General features: G+C 38.9%; 2 protein-coding genes across 7 annotated transcripts; one reads left to right on the top strand and one right to left on the bottom strand.

The window, feature by feature from the left end:
• Nucleotides 1–110: 110 nt before the first annotated feature.
• Nucleotides 111–21,081, top strand: LOC144665611 (TNF receptor-associated factor 2-like). Of its 6 annotated transcripts, none has more exons than XM_078526884.1 (8): nt 111–146; nt 12,807–12,904; nt 13,309–13,589; nt 15,031–15,094; nt 16,772–16,876; nt 17,355–17,513; nt 18,207–18,371; nt 19,323–21,081. In XM_078526884.1, the coding sequence occupies exons 3-8, from the start codon at nt 13,444–13,446 to the stop codon at nt 20,379–20,381; spliced, it is 1,698 nt and encodes a 565-aa protein (XP_078383010.1). In that variant the 5' UTR covers nt 111–146; nt 12,807–12,904; nt 13,309–13,443; the 3' UTR covers nt 20,382–21,081. The 6 variants fall into 6 exon arrangements, with proteins under 6 accessions (XP_078383010.1, XP_078383000.1, XP_078383028.1 ...); XM_078526874.1 differs by lacking the exon at nt 111–146 and adding an exon at nt 11,027–11,172; XM_078526902.1 differs by lacking the exon at nt 111–146 and adding an exon at nt 11,027–11,172 and having other exon boundaries at nt 15,034–15,094.
• On the bottom strand, nt 3,300–5,179 carry LOC144665865 (uncharacterized). Its single transcript, XM_078527146.1, has 2 exons — nt 4,247–5,179; nt 3,300–3,982 (listed from the first exon to the last, which is right to left on the bottom strand). The coding sequence occupies exons 1-2, from the start codon at nt 4,758–4,760 to the stop codon at nt 3,942–3,944; spliced, it is 555 nt and encodes a 184-aa protein (XP_078383272.1). The 5' UTR covers nt 4,761–5,179; the 3' UTR covers nt 3,300–3,941.
• Nucleotides 21,082–21,393: the final 312 nt, after the last annotated feature.

Below are 21,393 nucleotides of genomic sequence, written 5' to 3' on the forward strand. Positions count from 1 at the left end.
CATGGATTCGTGACGTACGGCTTAACTAGCATGCCGGGATAGGGAAATTTCCCTTACATGATAGTATAGAAAACTAATAAGATTATATTTCTTAGTATGTATCAATCGGATGGAACAACGATGGACCGACACTCGCTGAAATTTAGGTATGTGGTTGGACAATTTCTTAAAACGGTAAACTTAGTTTGTGCTATAGCTGCTAAGAATAGGAAAAACAGACTGGTATAGTAATTGTTATTGCTTCTGTAAGTAGCGCATCTGTATTGTATGTTCTGTTATGAAAGGCGGAAGTGAAAAATTTTCCATGTTTCCCTGCCATGTCGTGCATGCATCTGTACATGTACCGTATACACTTCAGTGTGTGCCGAAACAATGATAATAATTCTCTCTGGTAGGTGAAGGAATAAACAGGAGAACATATTTCCCTTTACAATCGACCAGTTATTATCATGTTATAAATGAGAGACGGTTAATGCAGCTCGGTGAATAAATAAGAAAGTATGAAATGGAACACGAGCGTGGGGCATATGTACAGATGCAAGACGCGTGTCACATATGTACCTAGGCCCAGCTCACAACGAGTCTCTCGATCGATCTCGTAGCTCAGTTGGTTAGAGCGCCCAACCGATCTGGCAGGCCAAGGGTTCGATTCCCGTCAGGGACTCAGAATTTTTCTTTGTCCCACGCTCGTGTTACATTTCAAATTTTCTGAGTATCATGATATGCATTAAATTCGACGGAAAATAGTCATAGTGCAAAGTTGCACACGCTTCATATATACTCCGTGTGAATTATACATATATTACAATAAGAATAATAACGTACACACAAAACAAAATATTTACACCTGGCAGCCATTTCGTCCTCGCAAATGTCAAACACCAACAAGGCAGGTAGTAACCGCTACAATCATTAGTTAAAACGCTCTGTTAAATGTGGCATGCCTATAAGTTCACTGTGTCTTTTAATAAAGTGGCATCTTTAAAGCTTCAAAGTAAATCAACGTAACAGTACTGTTTAATGCTGTCGTCAAATATTTCAGCGGCTGTGAGTATCTCATAAAACTGAAGACCTTTTAATTTGCCCGTTATTTTTATTGTTGTTTGAAAGAATCGACTAGGTACTGACTCTTGCAGTACGTTTAGACGGTTGTTTAATTTCGTGGAAAGATACGGACGATTTTGTAAATTTATTTAGGACCTTTTCGTCCCCCGCCATATTTTAGTCCGATCAGTTTCAGAGAATCCTCAAAGCTCGCTTCCAAGAATCTCGACGGAAACACTCAATCACCTTTACGTCTTTGACGTACCTGTGCCGCTTCCTATGTGCTACAGAAACAAAAATGCAGAACAAGGTAAAGTCAAACCGAAGCTTTTGTTTTAGGAAAGAAACGATAGGTGGAAAAAAAACTGAGCTCTGGCTGAATTTAAATGCAACAGGATGTGAAAACATTCAGAGTCATTCAAAATGGCTCTGGCGGAAGTTACTCGATCTGAGTATCACAATCCGTCCACGGACAAAAGAATAGGTTGATTCAGGTGATATTTATGATCAATCGTACGCGTTGAGTGTGTGTAGAGGTTTAAATACAATCATTATTCTGGTCAGGGTCATAAATCGAAATTTTGTTCCAGTTTGTAGCACTGCTTCCTATTGGAATACGTCATGTATTCCTTTTGTAGTTGTTCGGGGATTCCCCCGTCTCGCAATGACCAATCAGAACTCAAGCAGTAGCCGGATGTGGTTTAAGCGACTTTCTCGGAAATTGAATATTTGGTGAAGCAAGCAGCTAAGCTGAGGGAACCTTTTTTAAGACCAAAACTCAAGCAAGGTGGAAAGTTTTGACTGCAACGATAACTTTTATTTCCTTAATTCCATCTGTCATAAAGTAAATAAGTAGAAGTGTATTTCTTACTCTCACCATAAACTCACTTGTGAGACATTGATACGACACGCACTTTAATACGTAAAACGTCTACGATACGACTTATTTTCTGTTTGTCACAAAATTTGTTATTTTGTGTTGTAGTCGTAAGGACTACGATGCGACTTATTTTGTGCATGTCTTGTCTGGTCCTTATTAGATTTGAGTGAATATATTTATAGTGTAAGGCAATCACAAGGCGGTCGGACTTTTCCTCCGTCTGACGTGGTGGTTAGCTATAGTACAGCCGAATCTTGATTTAGTCGAGCCTCCACGGAAAACGAAAGTTAATTAGTTCAAAAGACTTTTGGCTCGAGTATGAAAAATCGGATGTTGTTTTAATCATTTATTTGTCGAACCGTACTTCTGCTTACGTAGTCTGCAAAACAGGCGGCTTATACCGCGGGAATAGAAAGCGAATATCGAGACGAGACTTCAGCGACGAAAAATTTCGTCGCCTCCTTTCGGCTTCGCGCTTGCCCCTCGCGCATTGCGCTCGGCCCGCACAGTTAAACCACATGTTCAACACTGATGCTTCTCCTACGCAGCTTAAAACAACATAAAATAAAATAAATTAACCCTCGATCACAACTCGTTCTGCCGTAGTGCGCTACATGCATCAGTAGTTTTTGATGCACACATTATACAGGAAAATCTTTCCTTTGGATCGAAATTAAAACTCCAGGCAATCCAAACCACTGTCCTACTTCTAACCCGGAAAACGAAACTCAATTTCCAGGTATTGTTGTGAAGCGCGTACACATTAATCCATTAAGTTTTAAATTGCATTGTTTAATTACCTTGTAAAAAATCACGTCATTGCTTTCATGCTAAATGAGAGTAACTAATTTGCACCAAGTTTAGTAATCGGTGAAAGCGAAGTTGATGGTTTAATTAACCCTTCAGGTCCTTAGTTGGAAAATAATAAACTTTCACTACTGAATTTTAAGAGTTTGATGCTACATCAAGATACTGTATTAAGTCGCCAGTTGACTATTTTCTTCATTCTCGTACTTTTTAGGAACTTTATTCCAGATTCTCAGCAGTTCGGCGAGTCTTGTTATTTCTATAGTTAATGATATTTTAATTCTTATACGCTGTAATGCAATTGTACATAATTGTACATTGCAACGTGCCTCCAATTATATCGTATCGTCTCTTTTCAAATGATTGTCTACAATGCTTCTACAACATCCTCAGGTCATTAACAAATTTGTATTGCAATCGGATCCACAAATCACTGACGTGGGTAGACTATCTACAATTTAATTTTAAATCGGACATCTTGTGTTTTCGATTCCATAGGAAAATTTTGAAGCAGTAATAAAATGAGCTCAAAGAAGAAACTGATGAAAAAGGACAGCTCATATAGAATAATTCATCATTTTTTAATTCATACAATATAATTTATCTTATTTATTACATTTCACTGGTTTATGATGTTATAGTACATGCTACAGATGTAAGCAGGTCATTTCGGTCGCAAATTTACGACAATTTTGCTCTCCGCTGGGATGAGAGAATACAAAACATTTTGACACGTAAAACATAAGTTATCACAGTCCCTATTTTAACTGAAGAAAAACCCAGATATTGCGCCAGAGAAGCTGTCAAGAAGCCAGCCATGTTTATGTTTCCACTAGATGAGTCCATCAACCACTCAACTTGAGCACAGCACTATGTCATTGAACGCCTGGGACGTACCTCGTGCGTGCAATCTCGACAGTACTTGCATCTTTAAGAGCTTCACAGACAGAATCTTAGCCAACAAGAGTGTAACTCTTCACAGCCTGTTGGTAGGAGATTTTACCTACTGTCCAATGCGTGCGGATTTTACGGGGCTCAGTGTTTTTGACATCTCATGGGTCGTTGCCGATCGATCTAGCTTCCTAGACACCTGATAGCGTTGTCTTGCTCTGCGTGATATCCGTAACTTTATCGCCTGGTTCGCGAGTAGTTACGCTCATGGTGCACTCTGCAGAGCGCCGAGCTGTGATTTAAACACTTTAACCATATTTCATACTTCATATGGAATTCCGACGGTTGCAGACAGGAAATCTGTCAGTAAAAAGTAACATAATTAACGTCATGCATTTACAGCTCGGAATCGCCAAGACAAAATGTTATGCCAGATTTAACAGAATTGTTAACGGATTGGGTAGAATTTGAAGTTGTTGAAATTTGAAGCCAAGTCGGAAGAAATTCCTCTGACTACCAAAAAATACTTTCTTTTTACCTTCGCAGCCTAAAAAATGGAAATCTAAGCGAAATGTTATGTGCAATAGCCTGGTTATAGTTTCTCTTCACTCTTCTCTACCTCACCTTGTACAGGATCTAAGCCTACTTCCATAACTGGTTGATGGATAGGGTCAAAAACATCATGACCTGGTCCTGGCTCTAGATTTACATCTGGGCCTGGTTCTTGATCAAAGTCCTGATCTGGAGCTGGATCTAGAATTTGGTCTTGGTCTTGGTGTAAGGCTTCGCCGTTATATTCATTGTTTTCTATATCGTTATCCCCTTGGTCATCATCGTCATCACCACTGTCGCTATCATCGTCACCTTCGCCGCCACCGCCGTCGTCATTGTCACTAACATAATCACCATTGATGTCGTCGTCATCGTAATTCTCGTCATCGTTATCACTATTATTATCATCCCCTTCATCATCATCGTCATCATCTGTATCTTTATCACTGTCGCTGTACATTTTATCTTCGACTTCAATGTCTCCGTAGTCGTTGTCGCTGTCAAAGTCTTCATGACAACCGACAGGCTCAGTGCCGTTAACACCAGTATTATCCCTGTCGTTGGCTGTTTCCATTTGCTCAGTCATTCCGCTATCAGCTGTAATACCAGAAAAACCTATCACGTCAGAAAAAAATGAGATGAATAATTGCTTTATTAAAGCTGTGTGGTTATTATGACGATTTCTCTATTCATTATTACATTTGAAGTATTACCCTTTTAAGGCAATGAAAAATGCGCAAGTATCTAAAAAGTCAACTGATAATATAACAAAAGTATGACGGTGAGATACGGGAGAAAAATAGGCGAAGAAATGAGAAAATTGTACGACGCCTGTGATGATGAGAAGGAGGCCCAGTGTTATACAGTCGTCTCATAAAATGACGACTGGGGACGGGTGAGGATGAGATGGGCCATCGTTAATACTGAGAAAAATGGTTTTGAACCTCGGCAAAGTTCTTTGTTGTAGGTTTTTGTTCGCTATTTTGGGGGTTAACAAGAGAAGAAAAAATTTACTCACTTATAGATTAAGACACACTTGCAACTTGACGCTTTGTCTCCTACAGAATATTAATGTCCAATTCCCTCTATGAGACACGCCTGCAGGGAATCATGGTAGTTGTATTCATCAGTAAAACAAGCGAGACTTGCCAACGATGAATACAACTACCATGATTCCCTACAGACGTGTCTCATAGAATTGGCCATTAGTACCGAAGGTCACTATTTTCTGAATTTATCTTAAAGTTTTTTTTATTCCCATGAATCCCATCCATAGTTAATGGATGGAAATGGTTAAAAAGCCCGGCAAATTTCAAAGGAGCAAACAAAGAGGCCAAGCTAGACTTAGGTGGGAAGGTCCATGACAGTGCACATCTTTTGTTTTGCGCCCATACACTATACATGAGTTACGTAATCGCAATGTGTTTATTGGTTAGTTGCATAAACACACATAATCACCTATTGTATTTTCTCCCGTTTTGTGCACTGTGTGCACTGTTAACCCCCAAAATAGCGAACAAAAACCTACTGCCGAGGTTCATAACCATTTTTCTCAGTATTAACGATGGCCCATCTCATCCTCACCCGTCCCCAGTCGTCATTTTATGAGACGACTGTATAACACTGGGCCTCCTTCTCATCATCACAGGCGTCGTACAATTTTCTCTAAGGAAAAAACGGAGGACGAGCTCAGCATTTCATCACCTTAGATAGCACAAGTCAACCCAAAAGTAAATGTTCACAGTTCAAGCTGCAAGGTTCGGTTCCAGTTACAGAATTAAGAACTTGTCACATGAACTGGTACCTTGTCAAATTAAACCTTCTTTACAAACACCCCGCTGCTTTTAAGTCAAAACAGCAGCAACAACAACAACAACAACAGCAACAACAACAACAAAATTGTGCACAGCTTGTACACGATCGCCCCTAAAAACGACTGCGTGGGAGGCTACCTTCTTCCCGGATCCGTTGCATTCGCTTTCTAATGATAAATCATCTTGTCAACTAAAACTGAACCTCCATATGGCACTTGTACGGCAACCGCGACCAAGCAAAAACCCTTTTTGGCCAAGCCATGAACACGAAAAGGGTTGTACAAAAGGTGATTGTGAATATGATCGTTTACATGCGATGTCGTGACTGCCTTGAGTTCAGTCCCGATTCACAGCCACGGTGAAACAAACAAAGCAAATATATGTAATCACGTTGATAATCGTCCAAAATTTTACCTTGAAATCCATTGGAAGCAGTAGCTCGAAGAAATGCTTCCTGAGTATTAAAAGACTGTTCGCAGCCGTCTATTTTGTCGTATTTTTCTTCGATCGTTGAACGAGGAAAAAATAATAGTGAGAGAACTGGTCTATCAATGGTTAAATCAATCAGTCAATCAATCAATCAATCAATCAAGATCGATCGATCGATCACTCTACTCCCACGTGAATTAAATGTTTAACCAACCAAAATGTTCATCCATCCGTGAATTAAATGTTTAAGCAACCAACCAACCAACCAACCATTGACAATAACGCGCTAAGGACTGAAAACTAAAAGGCGCTTCTGAATGTATCAAAATGTAATACTCCGTCAAATGGCACATCGCATGACTTGATTTAAAAAATTCTTCGTTTTCGTTAAGTAGCTGGAATGAAGTTTAAATACGCGAATTTAACTGGTCCTCGTATCGTTTAAGTTAACAGTCCTTGAAAGGGAAAATAATTCTAGATTTTATGTCTAAACTTTTTTAGACTTCTAATTTGCGGCTATCATTTGAAGTGTCTAAACTGAAATACAAGTCACACGGGAAAAAAAAATATAATCACTAAATGCGTTGCCTGCATCACTGGGGCAGAGTTTTGTGCGAAGACTTGCAAAAGCCAGAAACACTAAATTTACTAAATGATGTCCCTCGAAGTGCCCGCTTTTTGTTGTTCTGGTACAATGCTCGAATAGCTACATTTAACTAAAACGATTATTAACTAGCAATTATTCCATTCTCGAGCGCACGTTGGATATGATCGATCATGAGGTGATGAATAACCAACGAGCGCGTTGCGCGAGTTGGTTATAATTAACTCATATCCAACAAGCACGACTGAAAAAAATGTTTTAGTAAATTCTAGCTAATTCTCACCCTCAAAGGGTTTTTTCTTTTTTTAAAAAAAAAACGGCGCTTCTTCAATTTTTTAACATTATGAAAAAAATGCGGATTTTTTTTTTAAAGTTTGCTTTTAACTGAAGCGATTGTATGAACAAACTCAGGTCGTTACGATGTCAAAAATAGCTAAAATTCGTTTGCCATGGAAATGTCAAAAGAGGTCAAAGACAAAGATAGCTGTGTTGAAATGAAACTGGGAGTGAGCTCAGAGCCGATCAAGTTTCCTGAAGTAAATAAAAAGACAAAAGGATGTCAAGGATGTAGATCTCAGCACATAATTCACTGTCGGTGGTGTTGGATCAGAGTACATACCCAATTATTATAAAAACTAGCAATGGTATATTGCAATTCCTGAGTTTTGATTCGTTAGCAGGCAATGGTATATGAGTTCATATACGATTGACCACAAAATGGAGATATACGCGTCAACGAGAGCAGCCGGGGATCTCAAATATTGTAATTTTTGCGTGTTATTAATAAAACAGTAGATAGTTATTTACTATCTCATATCCAACGCGCGCTCATGGAATAATTGTTAAATATTTGTACTCGTTTCGCGCGTTATATGTACTCTATGGAGTAGAGTTTCCGGGATATTAAATATTTCTTCTGCGCGCCTCGTTGGCTATCTACCATCACATATCCAACGCGCGCTCGTGGAAAATAGAGTGACCATTTTCGTATTCTCGGTATTGGACTTGGACTAGCTTGCAATAATAATAATAATAAATAATAATAAAAGCTTTTATTTATACACGATAAATGTTTTGCAGCATAGCTGATGTGGTCGTGTTTACAAATTACTATTGAAGCTAACTAAACCCTTAAATAACAAATAAAGACTACAAACTAAGCATTCCAAACAAACAAAAATACACAACCTCTAAATCCCTAATACTTTCAAAGCACCCTTGAAACTTGCCAACGATTCTTTAAGGCGGGCCTCGTTATTCAAAGAATTCCATAATGTGGCCCCTTCATAAGTAATCGACTTTTTGAGAAAGTCAGTCTTTGGTCTTGGTACTGACAAGCAATTTTTCCTTCTAAGATGGAAATGAAGGCTAACTGCAGGTAATCTTTTCAAATGCAAATGACATGAAGCTCTTTAATTTTTAATGATATCCCCCCGCATTAGCTTCGATTGTAAGCCAGTACCAGTCCAATACAGGTACCGTGAATACGAATATGGTCTATTGTTAGGTCCCCGATATTTAAGATGTAAGGGGGATTTCCACTGTCCGGTAGTTTTACGTACGTTAAGGACGTATATATTTGGACCCGTTGCTAGGGACATTCACGGTTATATAGTTTAAGCAATTTTTCTTGTTTAGTTATGGTTGAATCTTTTACTCAGTTCATAACGAAAATATGACGTCATCGGGTCACGCCCATGATCACGTGACCAATAAAGAAAAAGTCTAAAATTTATGATGTTTTGCATGTTATCAGAAAATCATTCATAGTGTCATGATCTTTATTTGTTTTTGTATCTTGGTAAGTATGGGTTTCATTTCATTATGGAAAATAATTTTTTTAGAGAGATTTAAAATATTGATTTGTCCATAAAATTTTTATTAAAAATGATTTAAGTAAATGAATACTTAGTTATGTTCCCGACCCAGGTCGGAAAAATATAACGTCGAAAAAAAGTGAATCAAATGAAAGACCGCCAAGTATTTAGATTTTTTTCTGCAAACCGGAAATCATTTTGTTAACGCATGCGTAATTCATCTGACAAGAGAACAGTCCGCGCGCTAGTGGTACGCGTACGCTTTTGAGATTATTTGCATGTGTAAAAAAACTGCTTTTCCTGGTTCAATTTAATCTGACTGATTCTCAGATGTGAAGTCAACTATTAGTCAGGAAGTTTTTCGGTAGTTCTTATTGTTTCATCTTATTTGGCGAGTTTGAAGAAGTGCTCGAAAGGAAATTTTTTTGCACATCTGGCGCGTACAGATAGCGTGAGTAACCCGTACACGCAATACAGCGCGCGCTCTTTTAGCACCTTAGCAACGCGCGAGAAATCCGTCAGTGGGCCCTTAAGGGCGGTGCGTACTGATAAAATTGAGAAAAGGTATGGACGTCTCGGGTCTGCGGAAAAAGGTGAATATGGATTAAAGTTTTCCGCAGACGCAAGAGGTCCATTCATTTTCTGAATTTTATCTTAAGCCCGTAAACGTACGTAAACTTACGCGACAGTGGAAAACCGCCTTTACTGAACTGGTTTGAAATGCTTTGCCCTGCTGGAATTATGGAAATGTCGAGTGTTCTCCAAATATGTGGTAACAAACATTAATATTCAAGACTGATTTTATTGTGAAAGTCTGTTTTTACTTGCTTAACGAAGTTGGTTTGGTTTTTGGGATCCCTTAAATTGCATTTTGTTTAATCAATGTTGCTTTCAGTTTTAAACTCTTAACTATGTTTCATTCAAAACCTTGTGCATTTTCTAAGTGGAGTTAATTGTGACATTTTGTTTGATTTTGATGAGCAAATGCTCTATTTAATTTAACGATTTGTAAAAAAAAGACTGTTCTTGTCAACACGAACAAAATCGTTGACACATCGCCAGCGTTTTCCAAAGGTATATCTCGGGAATAAACCGGAGTTGTAAGCCAATCAGAAAGCTATAATTGCAGTATTACTAATCTTTATTATTTTTGCTGCTTGATTTGGAGGATTTGCTGTAAAAGAGCCTTTTGTTTAACAGATCAACTAGACATTTAACTAGTTACAGATGTAAAAAATGCCTGTGCGCGACTTTTGTAACGAAAGAATTTCATCTCTTTCCACCCTCCAGTCGCTTCATTTGGAATTTTCTCAGGTCCGAAGGATTCTTTGTCTTCACTCCATGTAGTAGACATTTAGGTCACTAGTCATGATCAGCAGAAGGGATTTTTCGACTGCGCCAATCTACATCTTCCGCTGTCCCTTACATACCTTCTTTCATCAAATATGAGTCGAGAATTCGTTGAAGTTTCCAGGTTTCTCTATAAACAAGCTAAACAGCGCCAACAACCTATTGTCACAATATACCTAGAAGTTCTGCTGTTAGGTCATCCCTGTTTGTCGAGGAAAAATCCATTTTCATCTTCTTTCTGTCTAAAGGTTGCAGGGATGCGAATTCTCAATTCCGCCCTGTATCATCTGTGATGCATGACGGACAAGTCATAAAAGCACCCGACAATGAAAGGATAACAAAGCACCATATTTCACATCACCGATACATGTAATAAACCAAAATTCCACGCTGCTCATCCAAATTAAAATGAAAATCGTTGCCCAAATTAAGCTTAAGCGGCGCAGTATCCACATTTAAGCGTGCACATGGCGGTTCATCCGTAAGGTTTGAGCTTCAGGTAGTCACGTGAGTTGTAAAACACACCGTCATGAATGCGATATATCACATGACTTAGATTAGACGAAGATATGTTTCTTACACGTAATAAATAACCAAGGAACGAAATTAGGTGTAAGTCGGTAAAGAAACATGTTTTAGCATATTTTCGAAAATAAAATCACCTGGGCCCTCATACACAGCCAGTATGGTGTAATTCCTCCGAGTTCTGTCGACGACGCTAGTAATATTGAACTCAACTGATGAACAGGCACGAAAGATTATTCAAAGTGAAAACTAATGTTTGGGACTTTTCCCTATCCCAGAATTCTTGGGCGTTAGGTCACCGACCGCCTGTGAGTCTTGCACAAACATGCGATCTCTTAGGAGTTTATAACTTAATTGGCTTTAACTTTGGGTTCAACGAATTGACGGTGTTTTGCCACTGTCAAGAAAAATTCTATTCAAGAGCGGATACAAATTCATGAAGTACAGAAGATCAAGAGGGTAAGAATTTTTTGCCTTTGGTAATTATGCAAAAAAAATACTGGTTGTTGACAATTTCGTGTGGCGAGCACATAGCCGGATATCGGTAATTTTAGTGAGTTTCTCGGAATTTACTTGTCACCCAAAAGTCAGGCTGAATACCCTACTTTTACAAGACGACAGCTTGACGAAGGTAAGATTTTTGATTGATTTTCACGGCAGAGTAGAGTGAGATGATGTTGCTACTTGAAATAGCAATACTTCCGCTCGGGTCATACGCCTGCGCCGCTTAACCCTTCACATCAGTACACTGAAGAAAATATCAACCACACTCATATCATGAACCAAGTTCAGTCTCTTACGATCACAACATTACTCGTTCATAGTATTTGGCCGTTTTTCATAGCTGCCCGGACCGAATTAAAGTCTGATATTTCACACGGCAGACTAAAGGGGATCCATGACACACACATGACGTGGTGACCACCTTAGAGTTGAATTGCTTTCCCGAATAATATACATACTACTTCCGTGCCGATTGGTAAAACAAACGAAAAACGTTTCGACAGTGGCGGGTTTGTTAATCCGAAATTGAACTATTTACTTCATAAAGGGACTGTCCCCTTTGTAACTAGGCTAAGATCTCGAATAGCTCGCTAACCACTGGCACAGCTCCTCGGAACCCGGAAACGAAAATAAATATCGTTTGCATATAAGCAAGCGGAAACACTGTGTCACTCGTTGAAGATCTTTTATATTTATTTTCTTTTTTAGTTATTTCCTTTTCCTCTAATAAAGTTTATATTTAAGGGAAAACGAAAGGTATTATGCATGTGCGTGTACTTACCGTGAAGGGCATGCATTCACAAATTACACTTGTTATCATATGATTGAATTTTGAAGTTCTTTATGCTTAATCTCAAAGTTCGACTTATAAAGTTGTTCTTGGGCCAAGCGGAAAATAAACTTCAACTACAATTTTCCAGAGTGTCATTTAGCCAACTTTTAAAATTTAAGTTGATACTTGTTGCTGATCAGTTGTTGTGAAAGATGAAAAATTATCAATTGCTGAGTTCGGTTCGTCTGGCACAGCGAAAGTTTTACTTTTTTATTGATCAAATCAACGTCAGCTATATTCGCATACCTTTAAAGTGGGCACTGTTTAAAAACCGTGAAGGTCCGTTTGCTTGCAGATTCTTCAGACACTTAATAATTGCGAAAGCGAAAATTCGTGATAATTCGCATGGCTAATGAGTAAGGGACTTTTCCCTATCCCAGAATGCATTATATTTGTCGCGTACGTGTTGTTCTCACAGAATAAGTTGACACTCGCAAACAAAAGGTATGGCGCACTAAAATAAGGTTTTTAAAACTTTCACCCTGTCCATTCCTTATTGCCTACATGTAGCATTGGAAATTTAACTGATTATGTTCTAAGGTGTGTGTGTGAACATGAATTCGGCAAGTAATATCATGGAGTTGACAATCCCGAATCATTGCTGAAGTCAGCTTGTCACGCTCAGGCTCATAAATGTTTAAAAATCGTAATTAGTGCAATGGCTGAACTTTCAGCCCCTGGCTTTCAGTTCTGTACTTAAAATCAACGGTATCGTTCAACATCTAAATGGTGAAAAACGTGTCTGTTTTCTTGTCAGGCCAAGGGGTACAGTATTCTGTCGTCAGGCAGCAAAGATTTGCGACTTGAAATGAGGCCGCACTGAGTTCAACATCCAGTTCCGGGAATCAACTACAGGTAATCAAACGATTGCGCCAAAGAAGTGTATTCAAGCCATTTTAATCCGGAATTGTCTTATCAAATGTTTAACTGATCCTAAATGTTTCAGAACTATATAATGCTCCCCAAATCCTCGGTCAGGGAACTCTGTCAATGCTATGTAATATGCGTATGCCGTAATCACACACGGAGCGCTGTTGCAGTCAGACTGAGACTACCAGGTGGGGGTTGTAATGCCTGTGGTGCCTTTGAATATTAAGGTGGAAGGACTGGCTGCTGACGTAGGGATGGGAAAGGAGGAATGATAAGAGAGAGGTCTACATTAAGTTTATACTTGTACGTTATGAAAACGACATGCAATTATTGCTTTCTTGTACTGATCTGTTATATAAAGAAGAGATCAATTTTGTTTCGGTCGTCAGGTGCTTGTCAATTTCGTCAAGCTGGCAAGACTCTTCAGTACACGTATTCTTCACCAACACTCAGCTGAAAATAAGAGAGAGTCATTTGTAGTTCTGCTGATTCTGTCCGCCATACACTTGATTTTGAACACCGATATGGCAGGTTATCAACTCTCCAAGAGCGATCTGAAAAATGTTCCATCCAAGTACATCTGCAGACAGTGTAAATTTGTGTTGCGTGACCCGCTTCAAACGCCATGCGCTCATTTTTACTGCAGAGGCTGTTTGGAATATCTGAAAAGGTAAGCAAACTCTGTGCTAAGAAAAAAAATATTGGTACTACCGCTATTCATTACAAACCATTTCAGAATAGAATGAGAAATGTCATTTAACCTGTCGGTAGATAAATAGCTAGTTTCGCATAGTTGCAACTTATTTCAATGCAGGACAACAAGGTTGCTTGGCAACACGGTGTACCTTAAATTCAAGGTATAATAAGCTATTGCAAAAAAGAACGCACCCAGAGGAGTGTATTTAAAGAGCTTCAAAAGTAGAGCGCTTATTTAATTAAAAAGGTACTGTAATGAAGCGCTGAGTAACCTTAACTTCAGACAAGAGAATATGAATATTATCTTGCTCTAGACCAACTCTTGGGGTCATGATGGCTGTACGTTACGAATAGTGACGCAATCGAGATGATTCTATCCTTAGGTTTACACGGCAGTCAATCTCCTCTAGCTGTGGAAATCTTGTAAGACTCGAAAACAAAAATATTTAACTTAGTATGGAACTACTTAGTTTTTGAAGTGTGAATTTAGGAAAACAAATGAATGGTAGTGTCAGTGATGTATACCTATGCTGTATTTTGGTGAGCTCGTAGGCAGAGTCAAAGTACCAATGTCGAGTAAATATTGTCAGCAATAATACACACTAAAATATTTTCTTCAGTTTATAATACATGTTTTTTTACAAAAACCTTTGCCATCGTCAGTTTTAACGTTCGTAAGATTTGAATTTATTTATTGTAGGTATAAAATTTAAGTGTACATTTACATCCGAAGAACGTCAGAACTGGTGATGGCATAGGTTATGCTGAGACATAAATTATAAACTGAAAAGTCCTTGTGAGTCTTTTGTAATGTCGCTACTAATATGCCTAATATGATATTTATTATCCAACGTTTTTGTTACCAAAAATACACACCTCGAATCGTGTTTTGCCTTGCGCGCTATTAGGAGGAAGAAAAGGTGTACACAACTTTGTTAACCCCGGTTTTCTACAGTACAAATAACTAAGAGTACAAATATCGTGTGTTATTAAAAACAAGCAATGGTATACTGCAAAAACGAATTGAATTCATGAGTTTCGATTGGTTAACAGGCAATGCATGGTATATGAGCTCATATACCATGGATCACAAATATGGTAGGTGCATGCGTCAAAGAGAGCATTTCTTTGGTTGTTTTTAATTAAACAATTATTCCACTCGCGCTTGTTGGATATGAGATAATTATAAGATAGTTATCTACCATCTCATATCCAACGCGCGCTCTTGGAATAATTTTTAAATATCTGTACTCTTTTCGTGGGTTATTTGTTCTCTACGGAGTAGAGTTTTCGGGATAATAAATAATTTTTTGACATGCTTTATCCATACAGATGTGTGTGGAAGTAAGTACCGTCTTTCTTTCTGTCTTTTTTTCATTCGTGACTGTGATATTTATGTGACTTTTCAATTTCAGCAGCGACACAAATGTACTGATCTACAAATGTATAGCGGATGACGAAGAATTCAAACCATCTGAGGTAGTATACAGTGATCATCATTTAACGCTAATTCGATTGGCTGAAAACCATATTCATGAGAACCATGACATGCTTAAAAGAAGAAATATTTGTCCATAGGAGTCTTCCTGATGTAGTACGCGGTTAAAAACGTCGAGCTCGAGATCTATATATAAAAAAATAATTTAAAAAAAAGCAAAGCTACATCCAAAATGTAAAACTCGTTCAACTCGAAACCTTGCACAGAGATTTATATGTTAAAGTGCTGAAGTCACCCTTAAAACTAAATCCTTGTAATCCAGGGATGGGTCGAAACATGAAGATCTAGGATCTGCCAGTGAATCAAGTGACATGTCATTTGAAGGGTGATGCTACATCAGATTTGAAGTAAAACAAGCAAAAGCGAAAGACATCGATCTAAACTATGCATCTGCTCAGACTGCTAACATCAGTGTAACATAATAGTATAGAACCGCTAAGATTTGGATAGTCCGAAATTCACCCTAAAGTTGTTACATGCAGTTAGAATTTTCTGCTTTAAAACAACCTACATGTTCTGTTTTTTAGTTTGTTTGAGAACCATTTAGGCGGATCATGTAATTCATTTATAAAAGCTTGGGTGCTCTTTAATGGTTTCAAGGTTTTCAGCCAATAAATAAGTATTTAGCGTTCATGATATCTCTGCATCGAAGGCGAAAAAGGCGAAACTTATCAAAGGATTTCAGCGCGCTAAGTGGGTCAAGGGACCTCTTAAAAATAAGTATCTGACTGGCATATTGTTTGTCTTTAGAGAGTTATGCGATCTCCTCGAAGTCAATTCGTTGAATGTGAAGTTACATTTCCACCGTGAACCCCATAAACAATTCTCAATATGCTTTCTGTGACAGTAGAAACTGTTAAGGGGCTTACCAAATGGTCAAAGAGTTAACTGAAATATCGGGGCATGGATAAAAAAGCTGGCAAAGATTCAAACGGATAATGCGTTTGAGGGAAAACTTGAAAAACGTCTGCCCGACTTTTTTCATGTCTATCACTGTCAGTTTCTATACAAATTGTAGTTTATAATGCTCTGAAATCTTTCTCGTTTGATTTTGCCAATTTATAGTTTATAGGCTAACCCAAACACCGTGACCTAGCCCCTTTAGGGCAACTGACATGAAGCATATTATATACAAATAATATGCTTATACACAAAGTCAGACGAATAGGGAGAATATGAAACTGACCCTTAGCAGTGAAAAGGAGTTTGGTAGGTGAGCTCAAGCCCGGTGTGTCCGCCAGGCTTAAACTCGTTAGTAGGCATAAACCTTTTATTGTTTTGTAACAAGAATTTATATAGTTATGCAGGTAGTTTGGCGACGTTTCCAGGGAGTTTGCATAAGCGCGAATTGCAAAGTTTGTAAGTATGAGAGTTAGCAAAAAGGTGTTAAGCGACTTTATGTTAATCTAATAAACCACAAAGCAATACTTGCATAAATGGTTTAAAACAATGATTGATCTAGGCGATCATTCAGACTTGATCCTTTACTCTATATTGAACGCCAGGTCCGGCTTGTATTTAAAGACTGAATCAAGTGTAATTTCTTGACCTGTTGACTCAGTATTTCCAGAATTGTTGTCAAGAGCTTCAAAAGTGGCTAGTCAGTGATATCGTTACACAGCATTTGGGAAACCGATTTTTTCCACTTGATTCTGTAGGTCTTTCCTGATGGATGCGTCAGAAATGAAATCCGAGGCTTATTAGTTCATTGCTTGTATAACGAACGCGGTTGTGACTGGGAAGATAACATAACAGGCCTGGAGGTTAGTCTTTTTGGCTTACTAAGACGTAGCACATTTAATTTGCTTTCCAGCACCTGCACGTCTCCGTCCGTTCAAATGCGCACATGCACCAGCTGCCCCAACCGTTCGGATAGCAGCATACCAAGTTTGGCGGTTCTAGCTGGCCTGCAGTGATTTTGTCATTAATTATGGATTTTCTGATGCTACACTGACATATACGTTCACATTTGTCTCTAATCAGTGGTATAATCTTTTTGCTTTTTGTATCACCCACTCCACTCTTTTTTTTTTGGAGTAACTCTCATCGTCGCGAACAAGGATAAATCATTAATACATAGTTCTTTTCTGTGACCAGTTGAACACAAAATGATCTCGTGGATGCTTTTTATACCTGTTTTATGCTCTCTAACTATGGATATACATTCCTCAATTTTGTATATCGTATGTCAGCAAAGGTTGGACATACGCTTTTCATTAACTGTACCTCGGTTATTTTTAGGAACACCTCGTTGTTTGCGATTACGAAGAGATACCCTGTAACAAGTGTGAAACAAAAGTACTGAAATCCAACTTGGCGGAACATCTTCAAACGGAATGCATCCAAAGACAAGTAGAATGTGACTACTGCAGCGAAAAAATTGCTTTTGCTGATTGTGAGGTATGTTGGTCATTTTGAACACCTTGAAAACTCCCTTTCATTTTATATTTTTGAAGAGCTGTTTTTATCAATACCACCTTCTGGCGGCTTATTTCTTAACCCATCTATATCTGTCCGTCCGTCCGTCTATCTGTCTGTCTGTCTGTCTGTCTGTCCGTCCGTCCGTCCGTCCGTCCGTCCCTCCCTCCGTCCCTCCCTCCCTCCCTCCCTCCCTCCCTCCCTCCCTCCCTCCCTCCCTCCCTCCCTCCCTCCCTCCCTCCCTCCCTCCCTCCCTCCCTCCGTCCCTCTCTCTCTCCCTCCCTCCCTTCCTCTCCTTCCCTCCATCTACCTTCCTTCCCTTTTTCCTTCTTTGCTTCCCACCCCTCTCTTCCTCCCTCCCTCTCTCGCTTCATCGCTCCTTCCTTTCTTCCCTCCCTCCCTCCTTTATTCTTTTCCTCCCGTCTTTCCTTTTTTTCTTACTTCCTTCCTTCCTTCCATTCTTCCTTCTTACATACATACATACCAATTTTATTAACCCATCCCTGATGAGGCTTTTCAGAGTTAAATAAATACATATACTTAAACCTATAAATAGGTTCCCTTTCTCCTTTCTCCGTTCCCTTTCTCCGTTCATCCTTCCTGCACTTCTTGATTCCCTTCTTTGTTTACTTGTTTTCATTCAGCCACACGTATTTAAAAAATTATTGATTACAGGATCATAAAAGGGAGTGTCAGTATTTTCCCATTGCCTGCACCCTATGCAACAAGAAAGACATACTTCGAGGAAAGTTGCAAGAGCATCACGATCCAGAAACTGGGGACTGTGAAGGGTCTAAAGCGATTTGTCCTTTCCGCACATTGGGGTGCAAAAGCAAAGAGGTAATAGTCACAATATACTGTCTTAACGGCTTTTAATAAGTTTAATGCTTACCAAGACCCAACTTTGCTATAAACTGTCTTTCTCCTCAGCATACATCAAAGGTGTATATCTAAAATAGCCATTTTGAACATGCGAAACACTGCTAAGGTGGCCCGATCCTATTTACGCGTTGGTTGCATTTTTGGCAGGAAAAATTTTACCGATTTCTTCGAATGTTTGCGTCCTGAATGAAACATGTTCGAATTCACAGAATATGGCATTCGTTTTTCAGTCGGAATAAAATCTTTTGAGATTTGAACATATTTTAAAAATCTAGTTTTTACCAAAAATGTCTATAACTTTAAAACCCGACGACCGATTTCTCCCAAACTTTAGCAAATGAGCCTCAGAGCTGTCTATAGTTTTGTATCAGGAAGTTTCATGACAATCCTGAACATGCAATTCGCTGCACAAAATGCTTGTCAAATTGTATATAAAATGCTTCGCTTATGCATTCATGTCAACTGACGCACAAATAGCGGAACAGTGTAGCCAAATATATACATTTCGCCGATAAAAGGTTAAAAATAAAACTTAAGGTAAAAGCTGTTAAAATTGATGCTAAACGTTTTCGATCTATTCGATCATCATCAGAGTGATGATGATCGAATAGATCGAAAACGTTTAGCATCAATTTTTACAGCTTTTACCTTTAGTGTAGCCAAACTATCGGTCATCTGAAGGTATTATGCTACTCAAAACCTTATCAAAAAGAAAGTAAGTAATCCAAAACCTACAGCAAATACTGTAGGTGACTGTACACTCAATAGATTCACAACTGGATTTTCCTCTGCTGTTTTTAGGATGAAGGCAGCTAATTCCGTCAACAGGAATAACGTCAGGATCCTTCTTTCTGCTCAAGCTTAAACGTCTGATCTGTTAATAAGCTGTGTATTTTTGGTACATTTCAGGACATGAAACGAAGTGAGAAACGTCATCATGAGCAGACCTTGGTGTCCTTTCACCTCAACCTTCTGGTCCGCTTTGTTTTTAGTCTAAGGGACCAAGTTGGATGCTATGTTAACGAGATACAGCCTCTGAGGGAGGGTATTGCGGTGATGGATCGCATGAAGACCACAGTCTCCCAGCTTGTGTCACAAGTTACAGCAGTTGTGCGCGAAAACGGAACCATACAGGATGAGCTTCACGACTTAAGATCTCGAGTGATGCAAGTCGAGGAAAATTTGGTTGAGCCGGATTCAGTTCCTATGGGACAACAGAGTTCCTTACAAGTCCAGTATCGGCAAGTAAGTGAAGCGTTAAATGAGTTCAAGCTTACACTGCGTCACATGGAAGACAAGTTTGCAAACCACGAACTTCTACTTGTTGAAGCAAATCAAGCCATTCAAGAGCAAAACAACGAGATTGTCCGGCTAAAGAGGCAAGACCAGAATTACAAAGAAACCTTACAAAGATTACAGACAAGAGTAGAATCGATGGGGGAAGCCCTGAGAACGCAAAACACACCGCCAAGTGCTGGTTTACAAAGCAATGGAGAGCAAGACCCTCACAGCTTTGATGGTGTTCTCCTTTGGAAGATTTCCGATGTCGCAGCCAAGATATATGATTCCTTCAACGAACCGGAGAAGTCCTTCTACAGTCCTCCATTCTATACAAGTCGTCATGGCTACAAGATGCGCGCACGCATTTATTTGAATGGAGACGGGATGGGCAAGGGTACGCATATCTCGCTGTTTTTCGTTATCATGCGTGGTGAATATGATGCACTTCTTCGCTGGCCATTCAGACAGAAGGTCACCTTCATGATGCTGGATCAGAATAATGTGGAGCATGTCATCGATGCCTTCAGACCTGATCCAAACAGCTCCTCCTTCCGGAGACCAAGAAGAGAAACCAACATCGCCAGTGGATGTCCATTGTTCTTCCCGCTTGCGGAATTAAACAAGCATGCCTATATTAAGGATGACGCAATGTTCGTCAAGGTCATAGTTGACTGCTCTGATCTGTAAAAGGTAATGGTCTTGAGATCATGGTTTGTGCCGATTAATTGAAAAGTTAGAGGCACAACTGTACAGAGTCAAGGCCGAAATTTATTCCGACGGCCATGCTCGACTTGTCATATTGGTTAAGACCACAAACTGTGGCCTTAACCGACTGTGTTGGCTTCCCAGAGAAAAAAAGCCCTTGATTACTTTTTTATCGTAATTTAAAGTTGTCACTTATCTGCTCCAATTTCTTTTTATAAAGTTGCGCCAGCGGATGACCGCTGGTGTATTGGTATGTGTGGCAATGTTTTCATTCAAGACAGGTGCCGGTAGTTATAAATTCCTTTAGCATAGTGAGATTAAAGATATCATACAGCCACATTAGCTTTGTAGGATGCAAATAATATACACTATTAAAACATTATAATAATGGTCAGTTTCTTGTAATTGACAGTCAGTGAGGGCAATAAGGGCGGTTACTTATCGAGCACTTGCCCTGAGAGAACTTCGTTTTTCGCCGAGATTGCTTTTTACGCCTATTTCTAATGTGAGTTCAGCAACAGTTTTTCTTACTGTTTATAGCTGACTTGGTGACTTGGTTGGAGTTTTATGTTTGTTCTTTTTAATTAGAAGGCTTATATCAATTAGGGCAGAAATAAAGCTATTAAATGATGCATAAATAAAAAAGTTTAACAATTTAGAGACATGTGTAATGTTGTTCATTAACCTTTTTTTTAATCATTAAAAAATGAAAAACGAACTGTAAGTGGTTTCCTTTATCTTACACATTGAATGTTAATGTTTTCAAGGGTAAAAACACAGTTCACGGCAACCTTAAAACTCGATTCTCTTTCGATTCCAGGATCCATACTCTGACATAACTAAGTAACGGTTCACAGCTATTTAGCAGATGCATTTTACCATCGTCATGAAAACATGCCAATTATAAATACCAAACTTAACAAAAGAAAATTTCTACATATAACACAAAGTAAGTAGAGCATTTTGCTAAAAATGGAATATTTATGGTGGCTTG

The sequence above is a fragment of the Oculina patagonica genome, chromosome 1, assembly GCF_052425735.1.
Source record: "Oculina patagonica isolate OP01 chromosome 1, crgOcupat, whole genome shotgun sequence".
Lineage (NCBI taxonomy): Eukaryota > Metazoa > Cnidaria > Anthozoa > Scleractinia > Oculinidae > Oculina > Oculina patagonica.

Coding starts and splice junctions, on each gene's coding strand:
- LOC144665865 (XM_078527146.1), bottom strand. CDS start 4,760: ATGACTGAGCAAATGGAAACAGCCAACGACAGGGATAATACTGGTGTT. Junction 3,983..4,246: donor AGGCTTAGATCCTGTACAAG/GTGAGGTAGAGA, acceptor TTTTACTGACAG/ATTTCCTGTCTGCAACCGTC.
- LOC144665611 (XM_078526884.1), top strand. CDS start 13,444: ATGGCAGGTTATCAACTCTCCAAGAGCGATCTGAAAAATGTTCCATCC. Junction 13,590..15,030: donor TGTTTGGAATATCTGAAAAG/GTAAGCAAACTC, acceptor TTTCAATTTCAG/CAGCGACACAAATGTACTGA. Junction 16,877..17,354: donor ATAACATAACAGGCCTGGAG/GTTAGTCTTTTT, acceptor GGTTATTTTTAG/GAACACCTCGTTGTTTGCGA.